Below are 27,047 nucleotides of genomic sequence, written 5' to 3' on the forward strand. Positions count from 1 at the left end.
ACCATCAGCGACATAAAGACTATATAATGATACTCACCTCTCGATCTGAAAGTGTCCGAACTATGTTTTATGAGTTATAATAAAAAGTTTAATGATAACAATTCATTTTAAAAAAATCATTACAGACCGATATCAAAAGGGGCGTGTCAAAATAGCAAGCGGGAGATAATCGGTTTATGTTTATATTACCTGTTGTACTCAGGGTACATCCAGAGATATTTTCTGACAGTCTTCCAAATTATTTTTGTTGGCCTATCCTTCATTTTTGACCGTCTTCCGACAGAAAAAAATAGATGCCCGTCAATTTAAACCTGAAAAATTCTGACCATCTTCCGGAAGACCCAGAAGACGGCCTCCCTCCGCTTCCAAGGTCTTACGACCAAACCAGGTCTGTAGGGTAACTGATAGAGTCGTAGATATCTTCTTCCAACAATTTGCAAGCCTAAGCCATTTCCGCCGCAGATTAAATGTGCATCCGAACCTCAAGTTTGTCTACAAGAATTAAGCTAGGAGTACTAGTAATTTTTTGTTCCAACAACCTCCAGAAAAATCATCATTGATAAGATATTTTTTCAAATTTTCAAAGGATTGAGAGGACAACAACTTAAATATGGCTTTATCAGAGAGATGTAAAAATAGTTGTTCAAAAATAAACCTAATATGTGGACACGTCAAATTAAGTTTAAAAAGCATGTACTTATTTAAAACTAGGACATACTTTCAAATGTCCTAGTTAATAATAAGTCTCTCTTGAAAATCTGTGGAAAATACATGTCGATCACAAAAAAAAAAAAAGAAAAAAAATTACATTTTTCAATGTCATAAATTAATTTACTTAATCGTGTGACGTATATTTATAAGTCATTTGTGACTGAACTTTATTTTTTGTGCCTCGCAACGTATAGAAATGCACTGTTTTAACTAATTAAAATTAGTTTAAATGTATTTCTCTTTCGTTTCTATAAGGTTGCTCCCATTTAACTATTCTGTGTGTCGTAGAAAGCATAATGTAACGGACAGCAGCAGTTTGGACTGCCTGGTATCTTCAAAAAAAGCCGAATGAATTTCATCAATGTAAATGTCATTGTTAATTTTCTGCGCAGTACCTGTGCGCAGTAGCAAAACCTACAAATGCCTTGAAGACCTAGTTAGCCTCCAACCCAACTTTGTTTCGGCCAATAAGTAGTATTTTGCAGGATTTCTAAGATAAAAACACCTTTAAGCATTAAAGAAACAGTCAAATACGTGAAATTTTATTGATAAAAATCAGTGTTGTATTCTTCATTGAGAGACAAAGTTTGGAGACTATTCATATTCAGGAAGTGCTTTTGCTCTTCCATTGATTTTGTACACCCTCACTGACTTTAATTTGCCAAACCTATTCATTTCATCAATCTGAATAATAAGCACTTTTAATATATTCATTTTCTAAAGTCATTGTAATTTTGAATTAGATCGCTACTATCAAAGGAATATACAATATTTTTGATATTTTCAAGAGTGAGATTCCACAGGGGTTAAAGCAATTAATGACGGGGGTGATAGCGCTTCTTGTGCCAGCTGTAATCACATATTGCGGTCGAGATAGTTGTGAATGAATGTGGCCGGACTACGATACTGAGACCGCATTCTGACCAGCGGACCAGCTACGAAGGACGGTAAGTACATTGCACTTAGGGTCAGCACGCGGGGAGTAGATTTTACACTCTATTTTAGTTGCACCGTATTTATATGTGTATGTTGTGTATCGTTCGGGTGCTTTGTCGGGACCGATTTCGCGTCCCCTAACTTGGTTTGTGTAATGTGAGTTGCAGCGTTTGTAATCACTGCTTTCCACGACCGACCCGCCTACGCCTAGTTGTGTCAAACTTGTGAGACTTTCGGAAATTTGCGCTGCATATCGCTTTTCTATGCTTCTCCTAATCGTTGTGATAGTACGCCGTAGATATTTGCCACAAGACAAGATTTATATGCTCCATTTAGTCAACCTTCATGCACTGCAGATCAAAGCGAAAAAGATATTCCAAAGTCTGTCTGGATCTGATATTAAAAGTTATATAAGAACTGCTACCTTAAATTTAAATAAGGAAAACTCATTCATGTTTAGAATTGACATACGGAAGGCACTGACGTTTTTTCAAAATTGCTTGCTTAATTTGTAGGATGTACTTGCTGGGACTTCGATAATTTGAAAGTCTGTGTGTTTCTGAATTAAGTCATCCTGCAGGATAATTGGAATTGATAGACAGGGTGATGAACTGTGTTAATGCAATATGTTGTATTTTTGATCTTGATCTTTATCCTAACTTAACTGGACATCGAGAGCATCTCCGCTATCATGTTCTGTCAAACAGAGATCTTACTGGACCATGACATCTAGCCCAATGTTGTATGAATTTGTCCATCTATTGGAACTCATGCCCAAAATGAAAAAAAAAATGAGCTAAAATTTATTTTAAAATCCTTCATAGAGTAAAGATTTGGTCAAATTGCCACACATGTTGCAGATGTTTTACCTGTGCTTACAAATTAACAAATTTACTTTTCATTTGCCTTCCAGGACTTGGTAATACAATTACTGAGGAGTGTAAGACATCTGTAGAAAGAGAGACAGACAGAGAGAGGTCCGTCAGAGGTCAGTGTAAGGGTCATTAAAACAGCACAATGACCAGCAGGACCAGGACAGCCCTGCCCTTTATAGCCATCCTTATAAAAGGTAAGGCCCATTCTTCAAATGATAGAAATTCAATATTTGACACTACCTGACTTATCGCTGTCAGAACAACACCACTATTCCTATTATATATCTCTATCCACTTACGGGTCAACCTAGCATGGTTTTCTATTTAAGCATATGACAGGGTCTTTCGCCATGTTACAGATAAATTGATAAAAGTAATCTGCATGTTATTAACTTCAGTTAATCATCTTTAGTGCTTGTTAAGATTGAAGAGCTGTTAGGAGTCTTGTTTCAACAGGATAATAGTAAATTTTATGAGATGGACAGGGTGAGTTAATGTGCTTGATTTCATGGTTGGGTAAGGGGTGAGGGATTAAATTATGATTCCTTATCCAGATCACTCCTGTTTTTCACCGCAAGATGGGTTGCAATTATCACAAAGTTTGAAGCAAAAATATCACTTGACTAACTGCTAAATTGATTTTAAGTGAACATCTTCGAATTTGTTTGAGGTTTTTAAAAGTTTAAAAGTTACAGAAATGTTGAAAAGCAAGTCTCTATTTGCAAAAGAAGTGGTACTTCACATATACCATAGTGTAACTGTTAAACACACATTTATTATTTTGCAAATATGTCTCCAATATATATAGGGTGTGCACCTTTGGGATACAATACCCAAAACCAGAAAGAGGGTAGCAACCAGGAAAAAAAATTATCTATCGTGAGTGATATTCTGTCTCCTTTAACAAATAGAGGTCAAGTAGATGAACTGTTTTATCAATCGGAGTGAACTCCCAGCTGTATTTACTGTGATGAATGGCAGTTGCACACTTGATACTAGGCATAGGTTTATCAAGTGTGAATATTTGCCTACACCTCAAAGTATTCCAGGTATTTGAAATGGTTCTGTGTTCTCTTTCTGGTCTATATGTTTATACCATTGAGTGAGCTTCTCTCTATCTGAGATTGTGAAAGCTGGCAAGAAATTGTACTACCTCGACAAAAAAGTAAAGAACTAAAACTTGCTGTTAATGGGTTATAGTTGTGTCCACGAAGGAGAGTGTTTTGCAGCTTCTCACCCGATTAAAACTTCAGCAATGAAATGTGTCATTTTAGGCGATATATTAAAACCCTCAAAACTTACACTTGAAACAATGTAACATCATCACCAAAATGAATGCAGAATTTTAAATTTGAAGGAACAGTAGGGAAGGCTAGTGGGGGTGGGGTGGGAGGTGTTTAGGGTCCGCATTGTTAAGTATGTCAAATCAAAACAAAATCTCCCGTCTGAACACAACCTTTAAATGGACCCAGACCCACCTCTTGCCAGTTTTGGCAAAATGGTGTGACTCATAAGATAGGGATCAGCATCTTTTTGTATTGTTTTATCTGTGTTCCTGCCAGCAGAGAGAGGGTGAGGAATGTGAGCCATGTGTTTGACCTCACTACACAGGAAATATCTGTGTGTGTGTGTACACTCTCTTGTTCTCCCTGCACAATGGCAGCAGTATAAGGAGCTTGGGGATCCTCGTTTCATAAAAAGAAGTCTAGACTGAAAGTTGCTCCTTAAATTTTAAGACCATTTTGTAAAGTCTGCTTAGACCCAAAATGAATCAGCAGTAGTGTAATAAGAGTTATATTGCATGTGCATTATACTAAGACAGGAAGATGTACTGTTTTAGTGGACTACCACAGATTTATCATAGGTTGATGGAGACCAAAATGATGTGGTCCAAAAGTTTAGACCTATTTTCGGTCTAATGTTGGTTCGTGAATGGGGGCCAGGTTTTTTAGTGGATAATCAAGAGAAAAGGTTCAGTTCTCAGACTTCAAATCACTGAAAGCAGTATTTACATCAGTGGTGAATGAAAAAGAGAAATCCATAAATATTTCGCTGGCTTATACTCTTGTGAATTGTGGCACAGCACAGTACAGTACAGTACAGAACAGTACCATACTTCAGATTGCTCACAATGTACAGCTTTATACCAGGTTCCATTGTGAGTAGGGTCTTTACTTTATGTCAATATTTATGTGTACTGAGGCCAAAGTATGTAATCAACTGCTTTATGGTTTATACCACACTGGATGCACAGACATAATACGGGGGTTCAGCTCTCTTTGCATGCTGGAAATGAAACCCAGTTCCTCATTAGAGACCAAAAAGTATTTTATCCATGGCTAAGGTGTGCTGTGGTATATATCTGCTACAGTTTTGAGACTTTTGAATTATTTTCCTATCTGACTGGAAAAAAAGAAAAAAATCATAACTCTTTTAATCCAAATTGGTGAAAATCCTAAAAATATATATAAACAGGAATTGAAAATACATTGGGCGGGTCATGTAAAAGAGAAACACTTACAAGGATACATTTGTGTATTTGTGAGTGGAGGGGGGGTGCATTGGAAGTGACAGCTACTGAAGCTTGTAAAGGTAAATTTTAGTAAAGATATTTTTTAAACAAATTTATCTAAATCATTGCTGAATTTAGAATTTGCTTCAAATGTATTGCCCCCCAGTTTTCATTCTAAATGAATCATATTGAGCATTGGGCAAAACAGCCAGTATTTGCTATCACCTTATTGTATATTTTTCCTCAGATGGCCATTTTTATTAGATTTTCCTCTATGGATTTGGGTTTATGATGGGAGGAGCACTTTGTTCTGGTATCAAAGCTAAGTATGCCGCAGCTGTGATTTATGAAGCTCTGGAGGTGATGTGGTCAGGAAGAAAAGTGAAATGCTGCTTTTTATTTAGAGATGATCTCAGAGATTGATAAAAGGGAAATTGCTGACATCTTTCTCTTGATTTTGGGACAGATGCTCAAAAGGCTTATTTTTCAATGAATTTGACCACATTCCTTTTTTATGGCACTGTTTTAGTTTAGAATATAAAAAATTTGACCTTTAAATCCAATTTTGGGCCAGTATAGCTGTAAGCATGGGAAATGTGGCATTGTTTTTTCCTCAAAAAGTCTCAGTAAAAGTCAAATATTTTGTCCTGATAGTTAAGATGTGCTGCTATAGTACAAAGCATGCTTGCAAAATATTTATAAGACAATTATAAGATAAACATCAAAGGCAAATTGTTGAATATAATTATAAATGCAGTTTTTAAACTTGTTATTATTATATTATTATTATTATTTTTTTTCTTTGCACTAAAATTAATAATTTTCAGCTTTTTGGCACAAACAAATGTTTCGCCAATATGGGTGTCCACATGTTTCATACTATCAGAGACAGAGGGGGTAATGGCCACTTACTATAATTATATAGAAATCCTTGTACAAGTCCTATTAGCTATATCCTTTCTATCTCATGTAAGATAAAAGTCTTAAGATTACTTCCTCCCTGATATGTTGAAGATGACATTCCCTTCCTAAGTTAGGCCAGTTATCTCCAACAGTTCACAAGAGATAGTATATAATTCCAAATTACAATGCCCTTTGTCCAGTAGTGACCAGTGGGTATTGACATAATTACAAGATGACCACCGGTGATTACCTGTATCACATGTACCTGTATAATAGTCATAGCCTACACCTGTCCTTGGTTGTGGTTTAAATTATTGTGGAATCTCTGATGAGTCATTTCGATATGAAGATTCAACCACATGTTAAAATGTTAGGAAAGAATGTTGAAGTTCTACATGTTTGCAAATATTTTACATCCATTGGTTACCTTCAGATTCTTTTGCTGGAGTCTCCGGCAGTTAATTTTATGTCAGACAACTAACAGTTAAAATTAAAGGTATTTTTAAAACTTTCAAGCACATATGCATCTTAACTATTTTTTGAAACATTTTGACAAAAAAATTATGGAGGACAAAAGAACGAGGATGAAATACTGATGAATGGTCCACAGCGCAGCATACAAAAATGGTGTGAACAAAGTTGGGATTTTTAACCAACTATAGGAAGCATGACTATTTACTTGAATGAGCAGTTTGGTTGCCTAGTTTATTGGCCACGTCAGTGAACAGCGGTTCTTTAAGGGCATGGTCATTTTTCACCTCTTAACTACCTTCCATGACCTGAGAGGGTGTTAATGTGCGAATGCTCTTGCGTTTTTGCAATATAATATCCGCTTGCTGACGATGCTGGGTCCTACAATAGATGTGATGAAGTACACATGGATGGTCTACGCTGGTGCTGTATAGGAGGCTTGCACTACAAATGTCACAGAAAATCTACTTTGACTGAAGAAAAGTGAAATTTTCAATCAATTTGTTCATTTGACTTAAAATTTCGTGGAAAATGATATTTTGGAGAAACCTTTTTGCTCATATGTACCTCCCTCCCCCACTTGATAGGCATAAATATGGCACTCGTAGCAATTTGACTGCTTAAATCTTGTTAATGGTCAGAATAAGAATTGAGATTTCAATGTGAACTTGGGTGTAGTATTTTGTATTAATGAAAATACATTAAGAACATTTGCACAGGCCATACTGAGTGAACCCATTGCACATAAACATTGTTACTAGCTGTTACAATAACATACCACAGAAAACAATGAAATGTCAATCAAGATTAGTCCATAAACCCAATTTCATTATGAAATACAATAAAATTACTACGGTACCCAGTGCATTAAAGAGCACATAGGTACAAAAAGCACTGGACAAGACAGGTTTTATGCCAACATTCCCCCAACAAATCGTGACCCTGAATTTCAGAGTACTGATAGTTAACAATCACATTATCAACCAAAAGTGCACTTTATTACCCTGAGTCTCTAGGCTTTGATGATAGCTCTTCTGCAACCTATAAATCCCTCCAAGTCTCAGTGAATTAAACGTCTATGCTCACAAGAAAGGTTCGGGCGCAGGCACAGGCACTGAAACTCAGGGTGCAGAGTCGCCAGCCTGTGTTGCTATTTCGCCTTTGGTCTCAAAAGTTTCTTGGTTCATGTTTAATGGACACAAGACTATTTGAAGTATGCCTGACTTGACATTGCCATATAGCTTAGTGAAACTGGATACCGTCAGTAACAATAGCAACCTGCTACTTTCATGGCGGACTATGAGTGGACTTTTGGGGGATTGGGGATGGTGTGGAGGGGGGAGGGGTGGATAAGATGAATGCTGTTATTTCTTATACATGTCAAATGTTGAACATCACATTCTCTAGTATTGAATTTTTCCCCAAAATTTGTTTTTATTTGAATATTTTGCCTATTTAGGCAATTGGAATAAAAGTGGTCACATAGGCTTCAGAGAAATAATGTGACCAGGTTCTTAACTGTGGGGCATGTCATTTACATATGGGTAATTTTGTTAAACAATTCTTTTGCCAATGACAATATTTGAAAAATAAAAAAAAAACAAAAACAAAACAAAACAAAAAATTCCAAATCTTTAAAAAAAGTTCTGTTTGCATTTTCAGGTCTTCTTGCTCAGATAGAACAGCCATGTTTCCAAACATCTTGTTATCCAGCGACAGGCGATCTTCTCATCGGCCGAGAGGAAAAACTGAGTGCTACATCAACCTGTGGTCTGGACAGGCCAGAGACCTATTGTATAGTTTCTCACTTAGAGGACCAGAAGAAATGCTTTACTTGTGACTCTAGAGAGCAGTATGTAGAAGGACTGTATCCCTATAGCCATAGAATAGAAAATATTGTTTCCTCAGCCTATTTAGGGCGAAAAGACAGTTGGTGGCAGGCTCAGAATGGACTAGAAAACGTCTCCATTCAGTTAGATTTGGAGGCTGAGTTTCACTTCACTCATTTGATTATGACCTTCAAAACGTTCCGGCCAGCCGGAATGTTGGTTGAGAGATCGTATGATTTTGGAAAAACCTGGAAGGTATATCGATATTTTGCTGAGGATTGTGAGCAGACATTTCCTGGAGTACGGACTGGACCGATCAGATCACTGGATGATGTAATCTGCGAATCTCGTTACTCCCAGGTGGCGCCCTCTACAGAAGGAGAGGTAAGCTATTTGCTTGTGTTTCTTTTATGTTTATGTAAAATAAATGCTTGAAAAGGGTGACAAAATATATTTGATTATTATAAATCACTGTTGTTAAATTTTTCCCTGTACAACAGATGTCATCTCAGCAGTTAGACTGACAATGGCCTGATAAAAAAGTCTTAAAGGATAAAATATCTTATTTCTGTGTCTGGTGTGAAGAAAAAGTGATCACTGTCCTTGCTTTTTGCAGGTAATCATGAGAGTTGTGCCTCCAAACATTGTTGTCACTGACCCTTACAGTGAGGATGTTCAGGATCTGCTCAAGATGACCAACCTGAGAGTCAACTTCACAAAACTACACACACTAGGTAAGATTTTACATACATCACGGTGACTTCCAATTGGCCAAAAAATCAAGAATGTCATAATATATATTTGTAGATGTTGATATTAGACTGCAGATCTGCAACTGCATTTTTCAATGGGAATTATCAGTTCTTGCTAGCAAATGGTGTCACATGCAAAAGGCCAATAGTTTTATGGAGTCTTATGGAATAACAAACGTGGAGTTCGATTCTCTTAAAACTACAAGTTTTAGGGTCACATCCCATTCAAGAAAGTAATATATACTAGTATAAGTGCTTGTTTGGAATTTGAACAATGGATTTCTGGTTGGCCATTCTTTTCTTATAATTGCTCCTGTTTCAATAGTAAAGGAATGCAGTGAATTTCCTGTGTGTACTAAAGTGGTTCTTGAATATTGTATGGGTGCAATATTATTGGGTTAGGAATATAAATATATATATATGTCTGATATATGTGATGAAGTTTGAAACATTTCTGCAAAGTAAATCTGTTTGTTTACTTTATATAGAGCATGAGAAAAATACAACACCTAAACAAAACACCAAATTTAGAATGTGGATGCAGGGTTTTCAGTCAGTTTCAACATTGAAGTAAAAAGAAAGATTTCATTGTTTCCAATATGGATCCTAAAATTTAGTGCCCATATTGTTTTGACCTGTGTTAATACAGAAGTAAAATATTTCCTGTCTGAATGAATGTAAAAAGAAAGAAGTGATAGTTTCGTGGTTTGCAATCTCCATGTTATTCCCTCGTATACATCCTGTGGTTGCCAAAAAAGGGGTTATGTGGTCAAGATCAGTACTTTTCCAGGCTGGCTATTAAATTTGATGGTAAATTTCACAGTTTTGTTTGTGAAGTTTGGAGTTTTACTTAAAAACTTGAGAAATTGGATAGAAAATTTGAATATGTTTGGGAATTTTAATTTGTAAAGTATTTCACAGTTGGCTGGTAGTAAATTTATACTTTTGTCTGCAGCATATCTGCTCATTTTGCAGATAAATCTTTGTTTGATATGTAATATTTTCAGTAGGACTTGAAAACTTCAGCTCTAATGATCATTTGCCATTTTGACAAACTTTTCAGATCCTCCTGTTGTAGAAAATATTAAAATCTCTTACACTTATTTTCAAACTTTGCCGGATTAATACTATGATACTATATGATTTATAAAGTTCACAATCATTTTTTTTTGCCAAAATGGGCTCAGATTCCTGTAGGGTTGGACATTTTGGAAATGTACACCAGTCTGTGAAAAGTGTTTGTTGCCCGACACAGGGTTGAGATTGGCCAAATAACGCAGGCCACAATAACGTCACCTCACTTTGATCTGCAGTGCTTTATGAATGCATTGAAAGCCAGGTTGTATTTGGGGGCATTATTTAGGGAAGACCTTTGTGTTTGAGGCAGGGAGAATGATGAATTAGTGTCAGGAAACGGGAGACCCGTGCATATAGGTTGCAATGTTCTATTAAACTGAGGGGTGCATTCAGGGGGTGCAGAAATATGTGACCCAGACAACAAGAGGGTGGAAAATTTACCTCACGATCAGTTCAGACAGGGACTACCATTAGAGCGAAAATCTGGAAAAACTTGTGTCTTTCAGACATCCAGGTGCAAAATTTTACATGGTAGAACACACCGAGAGCAGAGAAAAATGGCCTAGATCAACATAATTGTGAGAAGAGTCAGCTTTTTAAGTTCTGGAGTAATGATTTTAACCTTTGAGTTATGACAGGGTGATGGATTGTGTATGGCAACACCTTAATGTACTGCCTCTAGCTAGTAATACTCTTCCACAAGAATGTGTTAACCAGCACTGACCATCAGTTGACCATAAACTGACCAAGGGTATCCCCTTGACCACCTGGCCTTGGTATTGGTGAGATATCACACAAAATGGAATAGCTGGGATGGACCAATCATAACTGGGAATGAGAAATTACAACAACCAAAAATTATTATTAATAGAAAAAAATGAAAACGCCTCACTTTCTGTGGTCTTAAACTTTTTGCAACATCCCAAATGCATATATAACATCTTTTTAAGATGATTGAAATAATGTTTTTTTTAAAAGAAAAATGCAAAGAATGCCCATAATTGTTCATTCTTTTCATGAATTGTTTAATGAGGAAAATTGTATTGGAAATTTATCTCAAGTATGCTGTCCCTTTAAAACAAATGCAGTTAAAATCCACATGTAAAAACAGCTGTGGTACATAAGATGCCATTTTCCTGGAATATAAGGTCTGCTGCTGCCAGCTTGTCAAAATGAAAATGTTCAGGAATCTCTCGGCGGCGTCCAGTTCTCAGCTTTGTATTAAAACATACACTCGTGTGCTAAACACATGCGGCAGGAAGAGATGAAACATTTCAAGGCTGCAAATCAAAGCAGTGGATATGAACTTATGCGAGAGCAGATATTGTTACAGATGAAAGGGAAGCAGAATTATAATACAGAGCAGCGCTCTCACATTTGTGGAGAGTTTTCTTTCCGCCTGGTGACCTCATGCTGTACTGAAGGCCCTGTGTTGACAGCTGGAGGGTGGGGAACTGAGGGATCCAAACACTGTCTGGACTGTGGCCGTATGAAGCCAAGTCCAGCAGAAATGTCTGGATTGAAATGTCTGTATGTAGCCTGGCAGAAATATAGCACATATCCTCACTACATGAGCTTTTAACGTGGAAATGCAGAATTCTGCTTTTTTTAATTCAATTTTAAGGCATCCCCTGGACCCCAGGCCAGTTAGGTGTTGGGTCCCATGATAAATGTGCAGAGTTTTTTTCGGTAGTCTAGGCTCGTGTCTATGACATAGAGGCAGTGTTCCCAAAGGACATGGGCTCAAAATTGGTCTGAACTTCTAGAAATTCAGCCTTCTTCAGTTTGAAATAGATATATATGTGGACAAAATAGTCCATTTGAATGAAGTGAGTATTGGTATGATGGTAGGAAATGTCTTGTTAATGAATTAAAACATGAACTGCAATATATACCATGTCACTTGACTATTTCTGATGGGTCAAAGTTGACTTAAGTTTTGCTCTTAATTTTTAGTCTACAACAGTTTTTGGACTAAATTTCTCTTGTGAAACAGACAGGTGCTGTAGAGGTGTGTCTAGACTAGGACCCTCATCAGAGCTGGTGTGGGTCTTGATGACATCATCAGATTACCAGAATAACTATCAGAGGTATTACTGTTTGCACTGGTGTGGACTTGCTGTGCAGCATCTTTTCACTGCTGTACTCCGGTGCACCAGTAGGTATTAATAAGGGTAATTAGATGGTTGATGGATGTCCTGCTGAGGTATTTAAATCTGTATCTGGTACAGTAATTTCACTACTATGCTTTTGCTGTTTTCAGTGTTCAGATATACACCATTATTTGTATAATACATTGCAATTAAAAATAAAATTGTTAGTTTTAAGCATTTTGTAAAAATGTCCTAGAACCCTTATAAAATTATTGTTAAAATTGGGATATCTAATGATGTTGGTTAGTTGGTTAGTTTCAAACTGGTGTAAGTGTAGGTCTGGGTGATAGCTTATGCTATTATACTACCTGGTATAGTTTATGTATTTGGTGGCATTGGTGCAACAGCTGGGTAACACACACACACACACACACACACACACACTGTACATAGGGGTCCTGGGAGATTTCCATACCTAACAAACCATGCAGTCATGATTGCAGTGATTTCTGAATTGGAATTGATGAAGTTAATTCCCAAACTAACTTTACTTCATTTAATCCAGATTTATGAATTAGTTATTATTTGATTTTAATTGGAAATGTGGCTGATATTTTTCTCCAAAGTAAATTGTCATTATGGTAACCATTAAGTGGTCATTATAAATACTAGTGTGGACCTGGCTCAATTTGACCTGTAGAAACCTAATGCAAGCTTATGAATATATTTTAATTATCATTAATACTCAATTATCATTGAGTTTTGCACTTGTATATTAACCTGAATAAAAAAAGGCAGTAGAGTGTCACTGTGGAGTGTCTGGCCCTCAGGAGAGGGTGGACATTTAATTCTTGCACTTTAGCGACCATTTGACTGCAGGCCAAGTGACCACACAGTGTATATTTCACTGTCTGTCCATTGTTATTTTTTCTATGGCCTGGTGTATTAAATCCTCTGCGCATTGAAATGACCATTCCATTGCCAACACATTACATCGTCTGTGCATTAAATAACGATACCCTGCCCCAGTTCATTACATTGTCTGTCTATTGTCATGCGCCCCGGGTTTCATGTAATAAGCAACAAAGGCTGGTGAATACAGAGGATGGATAAATGGGGTGCTCATTCACAACCAAGGTTGTAGAAATTTAGACAGCTGTGTTATTATACCCTCCATAACTGTTATTTCCTATCAACACAAGACTGTGTTCATTCTAGCATGGGGCATTTAAGCAAAATGCGTAATATATACTAATTTGGTGAAATAAAATGTAAAAATTATACTTTTTTAATTTAATTTATCATTTTGTATTGGCTTAAATTATTCAGTGGTTTGGTGACATGAAATTTGGGAGCTTATGCAGTAAGACCACAGCTGAAGACTGGTGATTTGTTCCCCTCCACAGTGCAAATAGTTTGTGATAATTACAATTATAATGATAACATTCATTCAGCGAATTAAGTATATAAATCACATATTATAAAAACAGCTTTTTAGTCCCAAGAGAAAAATTTATGTTAAAACAGTTTTTAAAGATTGCAGGGATATGCTTTTTGTCCAATTGATATGGCAATTGGATAAAAATTTCTAAACACCTGCTTTTAATAAGATGTTTTATTTGAAATAAATTGGCAAATGGGCTAAAAACATAGCACCAAGTGACTGGGTTTATTACATTCAGCTTTAGTAGTCTGAAGAACAGTGGGTTCTCTTTGTATTACCACCCTCTGCATAGCACTGATGATGACTTTTTGGTTCTTTTCTGTGTGATTCCACACTTCCTCTTAGACAAATATGATTATTATTTGTTAAATGCAAAATGCACAGATCAAGATAAATCTGGTAGCATTAAGTTGAACACACAACAGCAAGCTCATAGGAAATACATAAACTTGTAATTATTGTGTAAATATTTGTGGTGAGATTGGTGAGAGGTCAGCAAGTGTCAAAGACAAGGCAGAAACTGTTGTGGTTATCATATATAGTCTCTTGTAATTCATGTCAACTTGATGATTGTAGTATTGATTGCTGAAACAGTAGTCAGAGAGAGAGAGAGAGAGAGAGAGAGAGAGAGAGATTGTAATATCAGAATTGGGAAGGCGGCAAAGAAAGATTTTAAGAGAGAGAGAGAATTATAAGACAGGGAGAGAGTACCTCTGTTACCCATTTTAACATTTAGTCATGGCATGTGTTTCAGATAACACCTATAAGATTCCTTTACAGTAGAATGCACAAATATAGAATCCACTGACCACTTGGTGTGTTTTTATAGTGAACTAGGCCATGTTGGACATGGGGGCGGTCTACTCCTCATTTTACAAAAAAAAAAAAAAAAAAAAAAAAAAACTTGCAAGATTATTCTTTATTTGATTGGTGGTCTTTTATCAAGTCTAACAGGTTGACAACATATAAAGACCCTGTAAATGAATAAGATTAAGATTTGGTTGGCAGGTCAGTGGCATTTTCAAACACAGGTTTTTTTTTTTCAATCTTTAATATTGACAATTTAAGCCTGGCATACTTAATTATTGGCCACAACCTCTGCACATGGAGGCTATTTCTTAGTACACAGGAATGTGGCACACATTGCCAGGCCTTGATATTAGGATAGTTCTCCCTACAAGTTCAACAGAACTGCCTTCTTTCTACATGAGACACTCTAGTGGCTTAATGGCTTACCATGGCTAAACAGACATCTTTCTTTGAAAGAAGTGAGGCAATTAAATGTTTGGCATCCTACCTAAAACACAATAAGAATGGTCTATCTTGATCTCTTGCCAATTTCAAAATGAATACAGCTCACCCATTGCAATCAGCACCAGTACCTTTTCACCATCTCTGCACCAATACCTCTTGCCCATGTCAACATTAATATCTCTTGCCCATCTCAACACCAATGGATTGTGCCTGCATCCACACCTCTTGCCTATTTTTGCACCAATACCTCTTGCCCATGTCAGCACCATTTTGAAAGTGAAATGTTTTCTTTTTAGGTGATGACCTTCTTGACAGCAGACCAGAGATCAAGGAGAAGTATTACTATTCCATCTATGAAATGGTAGTCCGTGGAAGCTGCTCCTGCTATGGTCATGCTTCTCGCTGTCTGCCACTACCAGGCTTGCCAAATAGATCAGACATGGTAAGTCACAATTGGCATATTTTTTATCAGAAGTTTTGTCGAAATTTGCTTCAAATGACCATGTTGAGTTTTGCCCATAGATATTTGTCCCATATTCCCCACTCTCTGAAAAAAATGCACCATGTTTGAGTCCGTATTCTGTTCCTGAGTCACTAGTTATATATATTTTTTTAAATTAGAAGAGTTAAAATATTTTATTATTAATTTCATTGTTTTCGTTTTATATGCTCATATTATGGTCAGTTTTTATAGCTCAATTACAATATGGTTGTTTGAAACCTTATAATATGAAAACAATTTGCACATGTCAAGTTTGAATAAAAATGACCTTGACCTGAGCCTGATTTTACCTTGACCCCAGGTTCATGGACGCTGTGAGTGTACCCACAATACCAAAGGTTTGAACTGTGAGCAGTGTGAAGCTTTCTACAATGACTTGCCATGGAGACCTGCCAGAGGAAACCAGTCAAATGAGTGCAAAAGTAGGTTATGAAACACAGGGTGCAAATTGTATCACTTCCCAACTGGCCAGTGTTTGCTTGCTTATTTATTTATTTATTTATTTATTTATTTATTTATTTATTTATTTTTTCATGCATGCCATGAATATTGTGATGAGGTGGAAACTTTCAATTTAAAAAATGTACACACTATCAAGTATTCTTTAACTAATTAAGTTTTAGTAGAACAGCAGCTATATATGGAGGTTTTCGATAATCTGACCCGTAACTGTGTTATAATAAAGACTAGTAGAAAATATTAAAGAATGTCCATAAACAGTTTCAGCTACATCACTCTGCATTTCCTTACATTACAGTAACAAGAAACCTATATCCGTAAATATGTAATTATGAAAAGGAAATGAAATGAATGGTGCATAATTTTTAGTGTGTTTCTTATCAGATTTGACATTTTGCCAGCAGTTGAAGTGATTGGCACATGCCTGGTTCGCACTTCTGGTTGAAAAAAAGGAAAATCTGTTAAAATTTTTGGTGCTTTTTTATCAAAATGTAATTGAAATAATTATTTTATTTTTCAGAATGTGAGTGCAATAATCATGCCAGCAGATGTCACTTTGATCCTGCCGTGTACGAGGCCACGGGACGTGTCAGTGGAGGTGTTTGTGATGACTGCCAACACAATACTATGGGTCGTAACTGCCAGGAATGTAAGCCATTTTACTATCAAGATCCCACCAAAGACATCAGGCATCCAGAAGTTTGCAAACGTAAGTATTCTGGCAAATTATTTCCTCAGCTGTATTATGCATTTAAAGTTACAAGTTTCTTCAAAGGAAAAATGTGTATTAAAATTATAATAACAATCATAAAATATTATTACTATTATTATTATTATTATTATTAACAATGTTACATTTTCACTTGAAATCTTTTAAATAAAGGACCTCTGAAAGTATTTTGTCATGTATAATTTAGGTTTTCAGCTCAAGATCTATCCCCTTGCTATTACTGAGTTTCATCACATAATCTTACTTTCAAAGACCTGAGTTCTTAAAAACAACTTGTTTTTTTAGACAGAATTTTTTCATGTAAATAGTTTAAAGGTTTGTTTCTTTCCCATCCTTAGCCTGTGACTGTGACCCCAAGGGCTCTGAGAACAGTGGCGAGTGTGAAAGTCGCTCAGACCCGGAGCACAACCTGGTGGCAGGGCGCTGCTTCTGTAAACGGTTCGTAGACGGACCCAGGTGTGACACCTGTAAAAATGGCTACTGGAACTTGCGTGAAGAAAGCATCGATGGTTGTGAACGTGAGTAATTTTTAGGATCATTCTGAAATGAATTTTATAGATTTATCTGTTAGCTAAATTTTATTTGTTAGATTTTTATTATTGCCAAAAATAACGATATAGATTTTTAAATATTTTTTGTGTATATTGAAGTTAATATTAAGCTTTGTACATTGATCTTAATTTAAATTATGTTTACCAAGAACACACCAACTGTATGACATACAATTAGGTAATGATTAACTTGAGATGTAATTTTATCATTATTTGAAGCAAATCAAACAAACAGAAATTTTAATATTCCATCTTTTTTCCAGCCTGTGAATGTAACACCTATGGCACCGTGGGGAACTTTGGCTGTAACAAGATCACTGGTGTTTGCACCTGTAAAAGATTTGTCACAGGAAGGAACTGCGACCAGTGTCTGGTAAGGAGAAAGTTTGTGTGTAAACTGATACCAACAATCTAACAATCAGTTATGTTCAGGTTGCTCCTGTAATATATCTTTTTGTTCATAATTTTATGCAATTTATAAACATCCATCTGACTTGAAGGGTGTCATATGGAACTCAAATAAATAAATGAAAATAACAACAAAAATTTAAAAATAGAAAATTCATAGAAAACCAACTTTTTGATTTTTTCAGTTATTTCATGACGGTCTAAAAGTCTCCTATTTAGGCTGTCTGATAAATATTAGATAAATTATTAGATAAATAAATGAATAAATATTCCTCTCTCTCTCTCTCTCCTCACACAGGCTGGTTACTGGGGGCTTGGCCCAGATGTAGACGGTTGTAAGGCCTGCGACTGTGACTTTGGTGGTGCCTTGAACAACATGTGTGAACAAACGACAGGGCAGTGCGCCTGCAGGCAGAACATCATTGGCCGTCGCTGTGAGCGACCGCGACCAGGATATTTCATCACTAATCTGGATTATCTAGTTTATGAGGGCGAGTTTGCCAGAGGCACTGGGGTAAGTAGCCATCTTCTTTTGTTCAATCATTTATGTTTGTGGTTTTGTTTCACAATAGTAGAACCAGATAGTGATTGAGGTGTTTTAACTAGTGCACTTGTGTTTTTTATTCAAAATCTGGAATACAAACCAGTCTTGTGTGAAAAAACAATTTATAACCACTTGCTACATTTTACTAGTGAAGAGCAACATTTTTTTCCCTTGTTTCAAGTTAAGATGGAGGGGTTGAGAAATAGACAGATAATTTCATCAAAACTTACCGATATATAATTAAGCAGATATTTTTGGCACAGCTACAGATACACATTTTGAGGAAATTATTTTCAGAATTACCAGGTGGTGATCCGTGAGCCTGTGGCGGGACGTCCCACCACATGGACAGGTCCTGGGTTTATGCGGGTCAGCGAGGGGGACTCCCTGGTTTTCACAGTGGACAACCTGCCTTCCTCCATGGAGTATGACATCGTCATCAGATATGAGCCACAGGTAGGTAAAGAATACACTGGAGAAACCATGGGTACTATTATTGCCTGTTCTTTTAATGAACTGAAAAGATTTACTATGAAGACTGTGTTCTTTTAATCTCATCGTGAATACTTTTGTCAGTCACTGTGGAATCGTGTACTAGATTATGGCAGTGATCATGTAGTCTTCAGAAACTTGTGAACAAAACTTATTAGAACTATGTTTCCTGTTAAATCTGTCCTAGTTTAAGCTTTAAAGTCTGAAGAGATGGCTAGTTATGTCATGTAAAATATTTTCCATTTGATAAAAGTAATTAAATTCTGCCTCAAAATTTGAAAAAATAATTACACTATAGTCAATTTCTGTGTGATTTTTCTGAAAAAATTACCAATGTGAAAATCAGTGAAGGTTTAGCTAGCCTGCATCAAGATGTTGATAAGATGAAAGGTGCAATTATTTATGGATTTATGTTCATTTCTAAAAGATTTTATGAGATCTAAAATTTCTAATGGCATAAAGTTTGGTATGAAGAAAAAGTTACCAAATTAATTTTTCTTTTGTTCTGCATTCCAAGGACTTAACGGGTAAGTTCAGATGTCTGTGATGTAGGAATCGAGTGAATTTTTTATGTGGGTGTTGGTGGGTAACTTGCTGTATCTTGTTTTAGGACTCCAGGATAGATTGTTGAATTTTTTTTTTTGCTTCCCTTTTTTTCTGATGGCTTTTAAAAAATTGAAGTGAAAAAAAAATTTATACAGTATATATATTTTAAAGGAAGTGTGGTTTTCTCGAGTCTGTACCTGATATTTTGCAGTTGATTGGGTATGCGATACTGGCTTATACCAACACCAGATTTTATGAAAATTGAATAAGCAGTTTAAATAAATTCTCTGTAATTCAGATGCCAGATCGTTGGGATGATGTTCGCGTGACTGTAGAAAGACCAGGGCGGGTGGACCAGAACAGTGTCTGTGCCAACAGCATTCCTCAAGATGACTTCAAGGCTACCAGTCTACCTGCAGGTCAGTCAACAGACACCCATGGGCTACTGTCCACTCACATCCATTGGCTGGTTCCACAGAATTACTTTAAATTGAAAGTTGGTTTTTATCTTAAGAACCAAAATTTTGGTCTACTTTTATTTTAAAAAAAAGCAGGTAGTAGTCCACTAAAATAGAATATCTCTTGGTCTAAAACTGTTTTTTGGGTAAAACATGGTGTTTGAGTCGATTTCTGGAAATGTTTTTAAAAAGTTTTTCTTTTTTTGTTAAAATAGCATACAATCAAAAGTGAAAAATCAATTAATAAATGGCATAATAATGCATTTCAGGTATTCGTTACTACACAGTCTCCCCGCCATCTTGTTTAGAGACAGGTGTTTCATATACCATCAAATTAGAATTCAACAGGTACAAGAGTGACAGAGCTACACCTGACGCCACTGCCTTGATTGATTCAGTAAGTCAAGTTTTCATATATTTGTAAAGAATTGGAATTTCTATTTGAAATAAAAGTTTTACTGTGTTCACTAAAAACTGAAAGCTGTTACTGGGACTGCAACAATATTTAAGTGATTTTTATCACATTATTTTTATTTCTTTAAACTTCTGTATGGTTTAACAAATAGTTGAACATAAATTTATACTCAAGAGGACTTAAGTATGTGAAATCAATTATTTTAACTCAATTTAATTTATACAACATCACATATATTCTTATTCCAGATTGTCCTTGTCCCAAGAATAAACAGTATTCCTGGCACCCCACAGGAGATCACCACAGATTTCGAGCGCTACCGCTGCCGAGAGGACCAGCTGACGGCAGCCAGGCCAGACCTTGCTGAGGTTTGCAAGAAATACCTCTTCAGTTTAGGAGCCATCATTCACCAGCAAGCTCTTGGTAAGTGTAAATCTTCAGTAGTTGTGTATGGATATTGCATATTTTGGAAAGGTGCATTGCTGGTAATTAATCAGCAACGGTAAATTACAGAACTTCATAACAAAGTTGGAAACTAGCATTAGGATTGTGTTTTTACACTGAGTGCATTAAGATTAAGTCAATATTTGGCTTTGAAGTAGAAATTCCACTGCATGGGTAGTAGTGTTCAACTAAACATGCCCAAAAATGTTTTTAGTAATGAGAACATTAGATAGTGTTCTGCCCTCGAGTTACTATTGCAGGTTTAAACAACACTCTTTCTGTTGAAAAAAACTACTCATTGCTGAAAAACCAAATTATTAATTGTCAAGTGAATAAATGTATAGATAGATAAATAGATTTGAATAAACACCTGGTTATCTTTTCAGACTGTGAATGTGACCCCACTGGCTCCGTGAGTGCCGTGTGCGACCCCTCTGGTGGTCAGTGTCAATGTAAACCAAATGTCATAGGAAGACGCTGTGATAAGTGTGCACCAGGAACGTATGGATTTGGACCACAGGGATGCTTAGGTTAGTGACAAACCCAGTCTGCAACATAAATGCTAATCTCAGTTAATTTTAAGCTGCGCCCAAAAAATAGAAATGTAACTTTGTTTAGCCAGTGGACAGTGTTTCTGCTTTGGGTCAGTTGATTCCTTGAAACTGGTGCCCAGAAGGGCTAGTAGATTTTTTTTACCTGTACCTGTAATGCTTTTCGTTGTCGTTTAAACTTCACTTAAAATGTTTCATATATAATTTCAGCCTGTAACTGTAATGCTCTCGGTTCCCGCGACAATTTCTGTGATGTGACTTCTGGCCAGTGTCTGTGTATCCCTAACGCCTATGGCCGCCAGTGTGACCAGTGTCAGCGTGGGTATTATAACTTCCCCAACTGTCGCCTGTGTCAATGTAATGGTCATGCTGACACCTGTGAGGACACCACAGGGCGATGTATTGGATGTAGAGATTACACTGCTGGAGACAATTGTGAACTGTGAGTATTGTTTTTGGAATGTTTCACCATTAGCACACCCTAGTAGAGTTGTTTCTATGTGGCACAGTCATTAAAGCAATATCTGCCTAATCTTAATACACTTTGGTATTCACTATGTCTCAGCGTGGATAACCAAATATTTCTCACTTTTCTAGCTTTATATTGCATTAATAAAAATAATAGCAGGATATCAGTGGTTATCAGTTTTAGGTTTATATTCTTAATTCTAAAGTTCCTTAATAATTACCTGCTAAAAATTGTTGAGAAATGCATTGTACACAGTCTGTTCTCTCAGGTGATCCATTTTCTCATATCTTTCCCCATTGATTTTCAGATGTGTCCGTGGTTACTATGGAGATCCCAGACTAGGCGCCAACATTCCTTGTCGTGCCTGCCCATGTCCTGGTGGCCAAGGCAGCGGATTCCAGCATGCAGACACGTGCAGCTTGACCAGAGAACAAAATGTCCGCTGTGACTGTCGCCCTGGGTACACCGGTGACCGTTGCGATCGCTGTGCTGATAACTTCTATGGCAACCCAGTTGTACCTGGTGGGGAATGCAGGGCATGTTTCTGTAATAATAATATTGATCCTGACGTACCTGGTAGCTGTGACCCTGTCACTGGGGAATGTTTGAAGTGTCTGTACCAGACTGAAGGTTACAGCTGTGAGAGGTGTAAGGAGGGTTACTATGGAGATGCAACAAGGCAGACATGTCAGGGTAGGTTGATCTTCAGTAAACAGTCATGAGCTTTTTCTGCAGAATTCTGCATTTTAAATTGAATTCTGATGGTTCCTGAGATTCTTCTTGTCTGATATTCGATAAATTTTCAGAGTTTTTTTTTTTTTTAAACCTAGGCTCATGCCGGGTAAAAGAAGATTTGTAAATGAAGAGGAAAGTAAAAATTTTTAACTTTTGGATTGTTTAAAGTTGCTTAAGACTTTCAGATTTTTGTTTTACATAACATTGGAGAAAGATATTCTGTATTTAAGCTTTGCTATGATTATGTTTAATCTTTGAATATTACAGCATGTGTGTGTAACATTCTCGGCACAAACCGCTCCATGGGAGCTTGTGACATTGTCACTGGACAGTGTCCATGCTTGCCCAATGTGATTGGACGAGCTTGTGACCGGTGTGCTCCCAACCACTGGAAGCTGGCCAGCGGTACTGGCTGTGAGGCCTGCAACTGTGACCCTGATGGGTCTCTGTCCACTCAGTGTAATGAGGTGAGCTGTTGTTGTCTGTTGCTTTCAAGTTTGATGAAATAACCAGAAATTTTTCTAAAAAATGTGTGTGTGTAAAAGAGTTTTAATAAACTCTTTCTAGTTTTGTTCATGCAAAATATATTTTTTGAAGGGGTGCCACTTTAATTGGATTGAAAAGAGATATGTAAAATTTAGATAGGGATGTAATATTGAAGCCTTTATGACATTGCAACTTGAGCTTAGGTAGCAGACATACTTTCACCCTTTCATAAGTGCGGTATGTGGTATTGTTTGCCTCCCGTAGGTGGCACTACTGATTGCACATTTCCAAGACAAGATTTTAATTTTACTTGCAATAGATATAATAGATAATGAAGTATACGAGTTATGTTTTCCAGTTTGATGGCCAATGTGAGTGTAAGCCAGGAAGAGGAGGGCTGACATGTGGAGAATGTGAGGCATTCTACTGGGGCAACCCTAACATAGCCTGCTATCGTAAGTACAGACAGCATTGCATCCCATTTCAGTAAAGTTGGTCTTAACTTTAAGAATAAGTTTTTGACAGCTTTGACTAAGGGTTTATCCAGGTACTAAATGCTAGAAATGCCATAGGTCTGAGCACACAAAAATTTTCAGTCTATAAAATAAGTTATGGAAACTAATGACATGAGAACTCGCTGACCCATATCACGCCCCCTATTGGCATCACATAACCAGAGAGAAATTAATTTTAGTCTTAATTCCTCATGTCAACTGTTTGAAATTAAACATATACTGTGAACATCAAAAACATGGCAAATATGCAATACTCCCAACATCACATATATCATAAAAAATGTCATTTGCTGTCCAATTATGCCCTGAAGTCATTGTAAATCTGTGATATGCCTCAGATTTTTTCAGTTTGTTCATGTCTGTTTATTTACTTGATTTCTATCCCACTAGCCTGTGATTGTAACCGGGAAGGGTCAGCCAGCCTGCAGTGTGACCGCCGTACTGGTCAGTGTGAGTGTCTGGAAGGGGTGGCTGGACACAAGTGTGACCGCTGCGAAAGGGGGACCACGGGCCAGCTCCCCAACTGTGTGCCCTGTGGAGAGTGCTTTGATAACTGGGACAAGATCATTCAGGATCTGGCGGGTAAGTTACTGTGTTCTTGGTTCATAGTTCATTCTGGAGATCAAATATGGCCAACCTACTTTTAAATTTTTCAAAAATAGAAATCAGATTGATAGATTAGTGTAGACTCAATGATGTGACAGACTGTAACCTAATAAAACTGTCTTGGTGGCCCAGAAACTAAAAATGGGTTCTTTGGTTAGTGTCATCTTCAGTTTTAATATAAACAAATTAGAAATTTGTTAAAAGAATGAAATTCAAGATCTAAATACAAGGACCCATCATTAACCCATTTCTTCTTCAGGAAGGACACGCTTGCTGATCCAAGAAGCAAATGAAATCAAAATTCAGGGTGTAAGCAAAGCTTACGAGCAGGTGTTCCGTGAGATGGAGAGCAAACTTGACCAGGTTCGCCAGCTAATCGAAAATGCAAATGTCTCTGTGGCTGATATTGAGGGGCTAAAACTTAAGCTGGAACAGCTCAGGTAGGATATATTGACATGTTTAAAATTGTGTGTACTTAAATGTTGGTGTCATGTATTTTTGGCCGCATCAGGTGTTACTAAATAAGAAGTTTTTAAATGATGTTTTACAAAGGAAATATTTAAAGAATTAAAGGAGAATTAAATGTCTGTCATGCCTACAGAATCTGCTAGGGGGTAAAGATAATTACCCCCTAACAGTTTTTTCTAGGCATTATTATTAAGCCAGTATTTATATATACTTAATATCAATGAACAATCCAAGTACCTTAAGTTACAGATAAATGTTATTATATACATTCAGAACCCAGTTGGATGGCCAGGCCAACTCTGTTCAGGGAGTTGAAGATGGAGTGAAGGAAGCAGGAAGAGAAATCCTGAAGACGGAAAATAGCATTCAGGTTCTACGTCTTGGCATTAATGGACTAAGACAAGCCGCTGATGAACTGAAGAAGGAAGCTGAGGAACTGAAGGAACAGAATGTACAAGGTGAGTCTCACACCTAATTTGACATTATTTTGTTGTCACACCTAACACAATTTGATGTTATTTTCTTAAATCTTTTTCTCACACTCTTATAGGAGATAATAAAATTGCAGTAATAGTAATTCAGAGAGCTGTCATAGATACACATTTTTCAGAGAGGAAATTTTATAAACAATATTAAAAACACATTCTATTGGCCATTTCTTAAAAGGTGCGTTTGAAAGTTTGCAAAGCAGCCAGAAAAGGTCGGAAGCAGCGCAGAAGACTGTGGATGACACAGATGACACTGTTGCCCAGTCCAAACAGACACGAGAACGAGCAGAGCAGTTCATGGCAGACAACCAGGCCGAGTTCCAGCGTAAGACACAGGAAAACGAAGATGCTATTGAAGATGTGCAAACTGACATCGAACTCCTCGAGAATCAGCTGGCAGATGTTAACAACATGGTAAAATTTCTTATTAAAGAAACATTAATTGATTTATTTATCTGAACGTTAAGTTAATAGTATTCTCTTATTGAAGTAATCTGAAATGCACTTTTTCTTAAAAAATAAGAAGTTGATCCCAGTGCTCTTTGTATGTGTCAGATTCCAAATTTCCATGCAAATTGTGGATTTAGGAGTTTTAACATTCACTTGATATCTTTTAGTAGACCAAAACCATTTCTTGCCTGGAGATTTGAACACTTAAAGATCTTTTTATTTATTCCTCCTAGGTATGTGATGGGCGTGGCACACCATGTGACGTGCTATGTGGTGGAGGAGGATGTGGCAAGTGCGGCATTATAGGTGGCGGTCAAAGCTGCGATGCAGGTGCCGTGACCAAGGCGAACAACTCCCTCTCCCTGGCTAAACAGACAGAAGATACTCTGGCAGAGAGGTCAAAGAATCTGCAAGACTTACTTGGAGAGGTAAGAATTGATATGATGTATTTATTTATGTGCAGCCAAGCAGGTCTTTATGTCATGAAATTGGTTTGTTAATCTTCTTATAACTGGCAAATCAGGTCATTATCTGGTCTTGGGAGTGTATATATTGAAGAGAAAGGTGAACATGGGCCATAAATGAATACATGGAATATACATTACACAATTTGGTACTGTGCCATTCATACTTCATTGTTCAAGCTGTCCCACAATCATATTTTCCGTCTACATCTCTATTAAAAGCTTCTGGGCTTTCTCAATTCAGGCCTTAAAAACCATAAATCCCTCAAATAAAAGCATGTGATGCCAGTATTTCCTACTAAAGGCAGGCACAGACAGTCTGCGTATTGCAAGAAACATTTAAAACTTAATTATTTAATTAAAATGGTATGAAACACCAAATTTAACTGATATCAAGCAATAATTCATGATTAGGCGAAATTTACTTTTTATCCAAGGAAAAATTGGTAGGAAAATCCTGAATATAGGATTTTTGAACATCTCAGTTGTAACTGTTCAACTTACATCTGCAGTGAACAATTACTGGTTGTCTTTAGTATTTTAAGCTTTGGTAAAATCATCACAAGATAACAGGATTAACATGTAGTTTTTACTGTTCTAGGTAGAAGCAGTGGAAGCAGATGCCTCAGTGGCAAAGAGCGAGGTACAGGCCGCATTTGACAAAGCTGAGCAAGCCAAGAACATGTCTGAGTCATCTCGAACAGAGTTACAGAAACTACTGGAATCAATTGCAGAGTTCCTCACCAAGGGTGGGGCTCGCCCAGAAGATATCCGTCAGGTCGCAGAAGAGGTTTTGGCAATGAGTATTTCACTGACACCAGAGGAAATAGAAAATTTGGCTGCGGAGATTAACAAAACTGTCATTGGACTTACCAATATTGACGAGATTTTGGATGCCACCAGGAGTCGGAATGAAACGGCTCACAAATTGCAGGAAGAAGCTAAAAAAGCCAGGTGAATTACCAGAGTATCACTTAAGAACTTATGTAATTTTAGAACAAAAAAATTGATACACTTAAGGTAGAGATAAATTCATACCAGTCCACTGAAATAAAATTAAAGTTTTGGTCTAAAACTTAAACAATGGAGTCTTTATGCCATAAAACAGATGCAATAGTTAATTAACTGGATCATTTCTGATTTTACTTTGTGTCAAACACCGTCAAATATTGCTTTCAGTGCTGATGCGGCCACCATCTTGGACACAGCGCGTAAGGTGTCTGACCGCCTGGACTTGGCCGAAGAGGCTCAGGACAAAGCCCAGAAGGCTATAGACCAAGCCAATGAGAATATTAAGGAGGCAGAAACACATCTCACTCAGGTATAGTATTTGGGCTGTTGTATACTGAACATCAGTAGAAATACATGTTATTCCGAGTTTTACACATGTATGATTAATTTACTTGGTA

General features: G+C 36.9%; 1 protein-coding gene across 1 annotated transcript in view; it reads left to right on the plus strand.

Annotated features, from left to right (window-relative positions):
• The first annotated feature begins 1,473 nt into the window (after positions 1-1,473).
• LOC106162375 (laminin subunit beta-1) overlaps positions 1,474-27,047 on the plus strand; it is a 31,114-nt gene continuing 5,540 nt past the window's right edge. Inside the window, exons 1-26 of the mRNA XM_013539653.2 lie at positions 1,474-1,658; positions 2,561-2,716; positions 8,071-8,621; positions 8,854-8,971; positions 15,154-15,299; positions 15,661-15,781; positions 16,339-16,527; positions 16,887-17,066; positions 17,363-17,472; positions 17,806-18,021; positions 18,349-18,507; positions 19,388-19,508; positions 19,817-19,944; positions 20,211-20,385; positions 20,793-20,936; positions 21,168-21,399; positions 21,734-22,119; positions 22,429-22,628; positions 23,006-23,102; positions 23,553-23,744; positions 24,028-24,208; positions 24,510-24,694; positions 24,903-25,138; positions 25,408-25,602; positions 26,240-26,592; positions 26,818-26,959. Of these exons, the coding sequence (XP_013395107.2) occupies positions 2,665-2,716; positions 8,071-8,621; positions 8,854-8,971; positions 15,154-15,299; positions 15,661-15,781; positions 16,339-16,527; positions 16,887-17,066; positions 17,363-17,472; positions 17,806-18,021; positions 18,349-18,507; positions 19,388-19,508; positions 19,817-19,944; positions 20,211-20,385; positions 20,793-20,936; positions 21,168-21,399; positions 21,734-22,119; positions 22,429-22,628; positions 23,006-23,102; positions 23,553-23,744; positions 24,028-24,208; positions 24,510-24,694; positions 24,903-25,138; positions 25,408-25,602; positions 26,240-26,592; positions 26,818-26,959 (4,809 nt within the window). The 5' untranslated portion in view covers positions 1,474-1,658; positions 2,561-2,664. The remainder of the gene's footprint in view (positions 1,659-2,560; positions 2,717-8,070; positions 8,622-8,853; positions 8,972-15,153; positions 15,300-15,660; positions 15,782-16,338; positions 16,528-16,886; positions 17,067-17,362; positions 17,473-17,805; positions 18,022-18,348; positions 18,508-19,387; positions 19,509-19,816; positions 19,945-20,210; positions 20,386-20,792; positions 20,937-21,167; positions 21,400-21,733; positions 22,120-22,428; positions 22,629-23,005; positions 23,103-23,552; positions 23,745-24,027; positions 24,209-24,509; positions 24,695-24,902; positions 25,139-25,407; positions 25,603-26,239; positions 26,593-26,817; positions 26,960-27,047) is intronic.

This window comes from Lingula anatina, chromosome 6, assembly GCF_051362555.1.
Source record: "Lingula anatina isolate TDL-2025a chromosome 6, LinAna3.0, whole genome shotgun sequence".
Lineage (NCBI taxonomy): Eukaryota > Metazoa > Brachiopoda > Lingulata > Lingulida > Lingulidae > Lingula > Lingula anatina.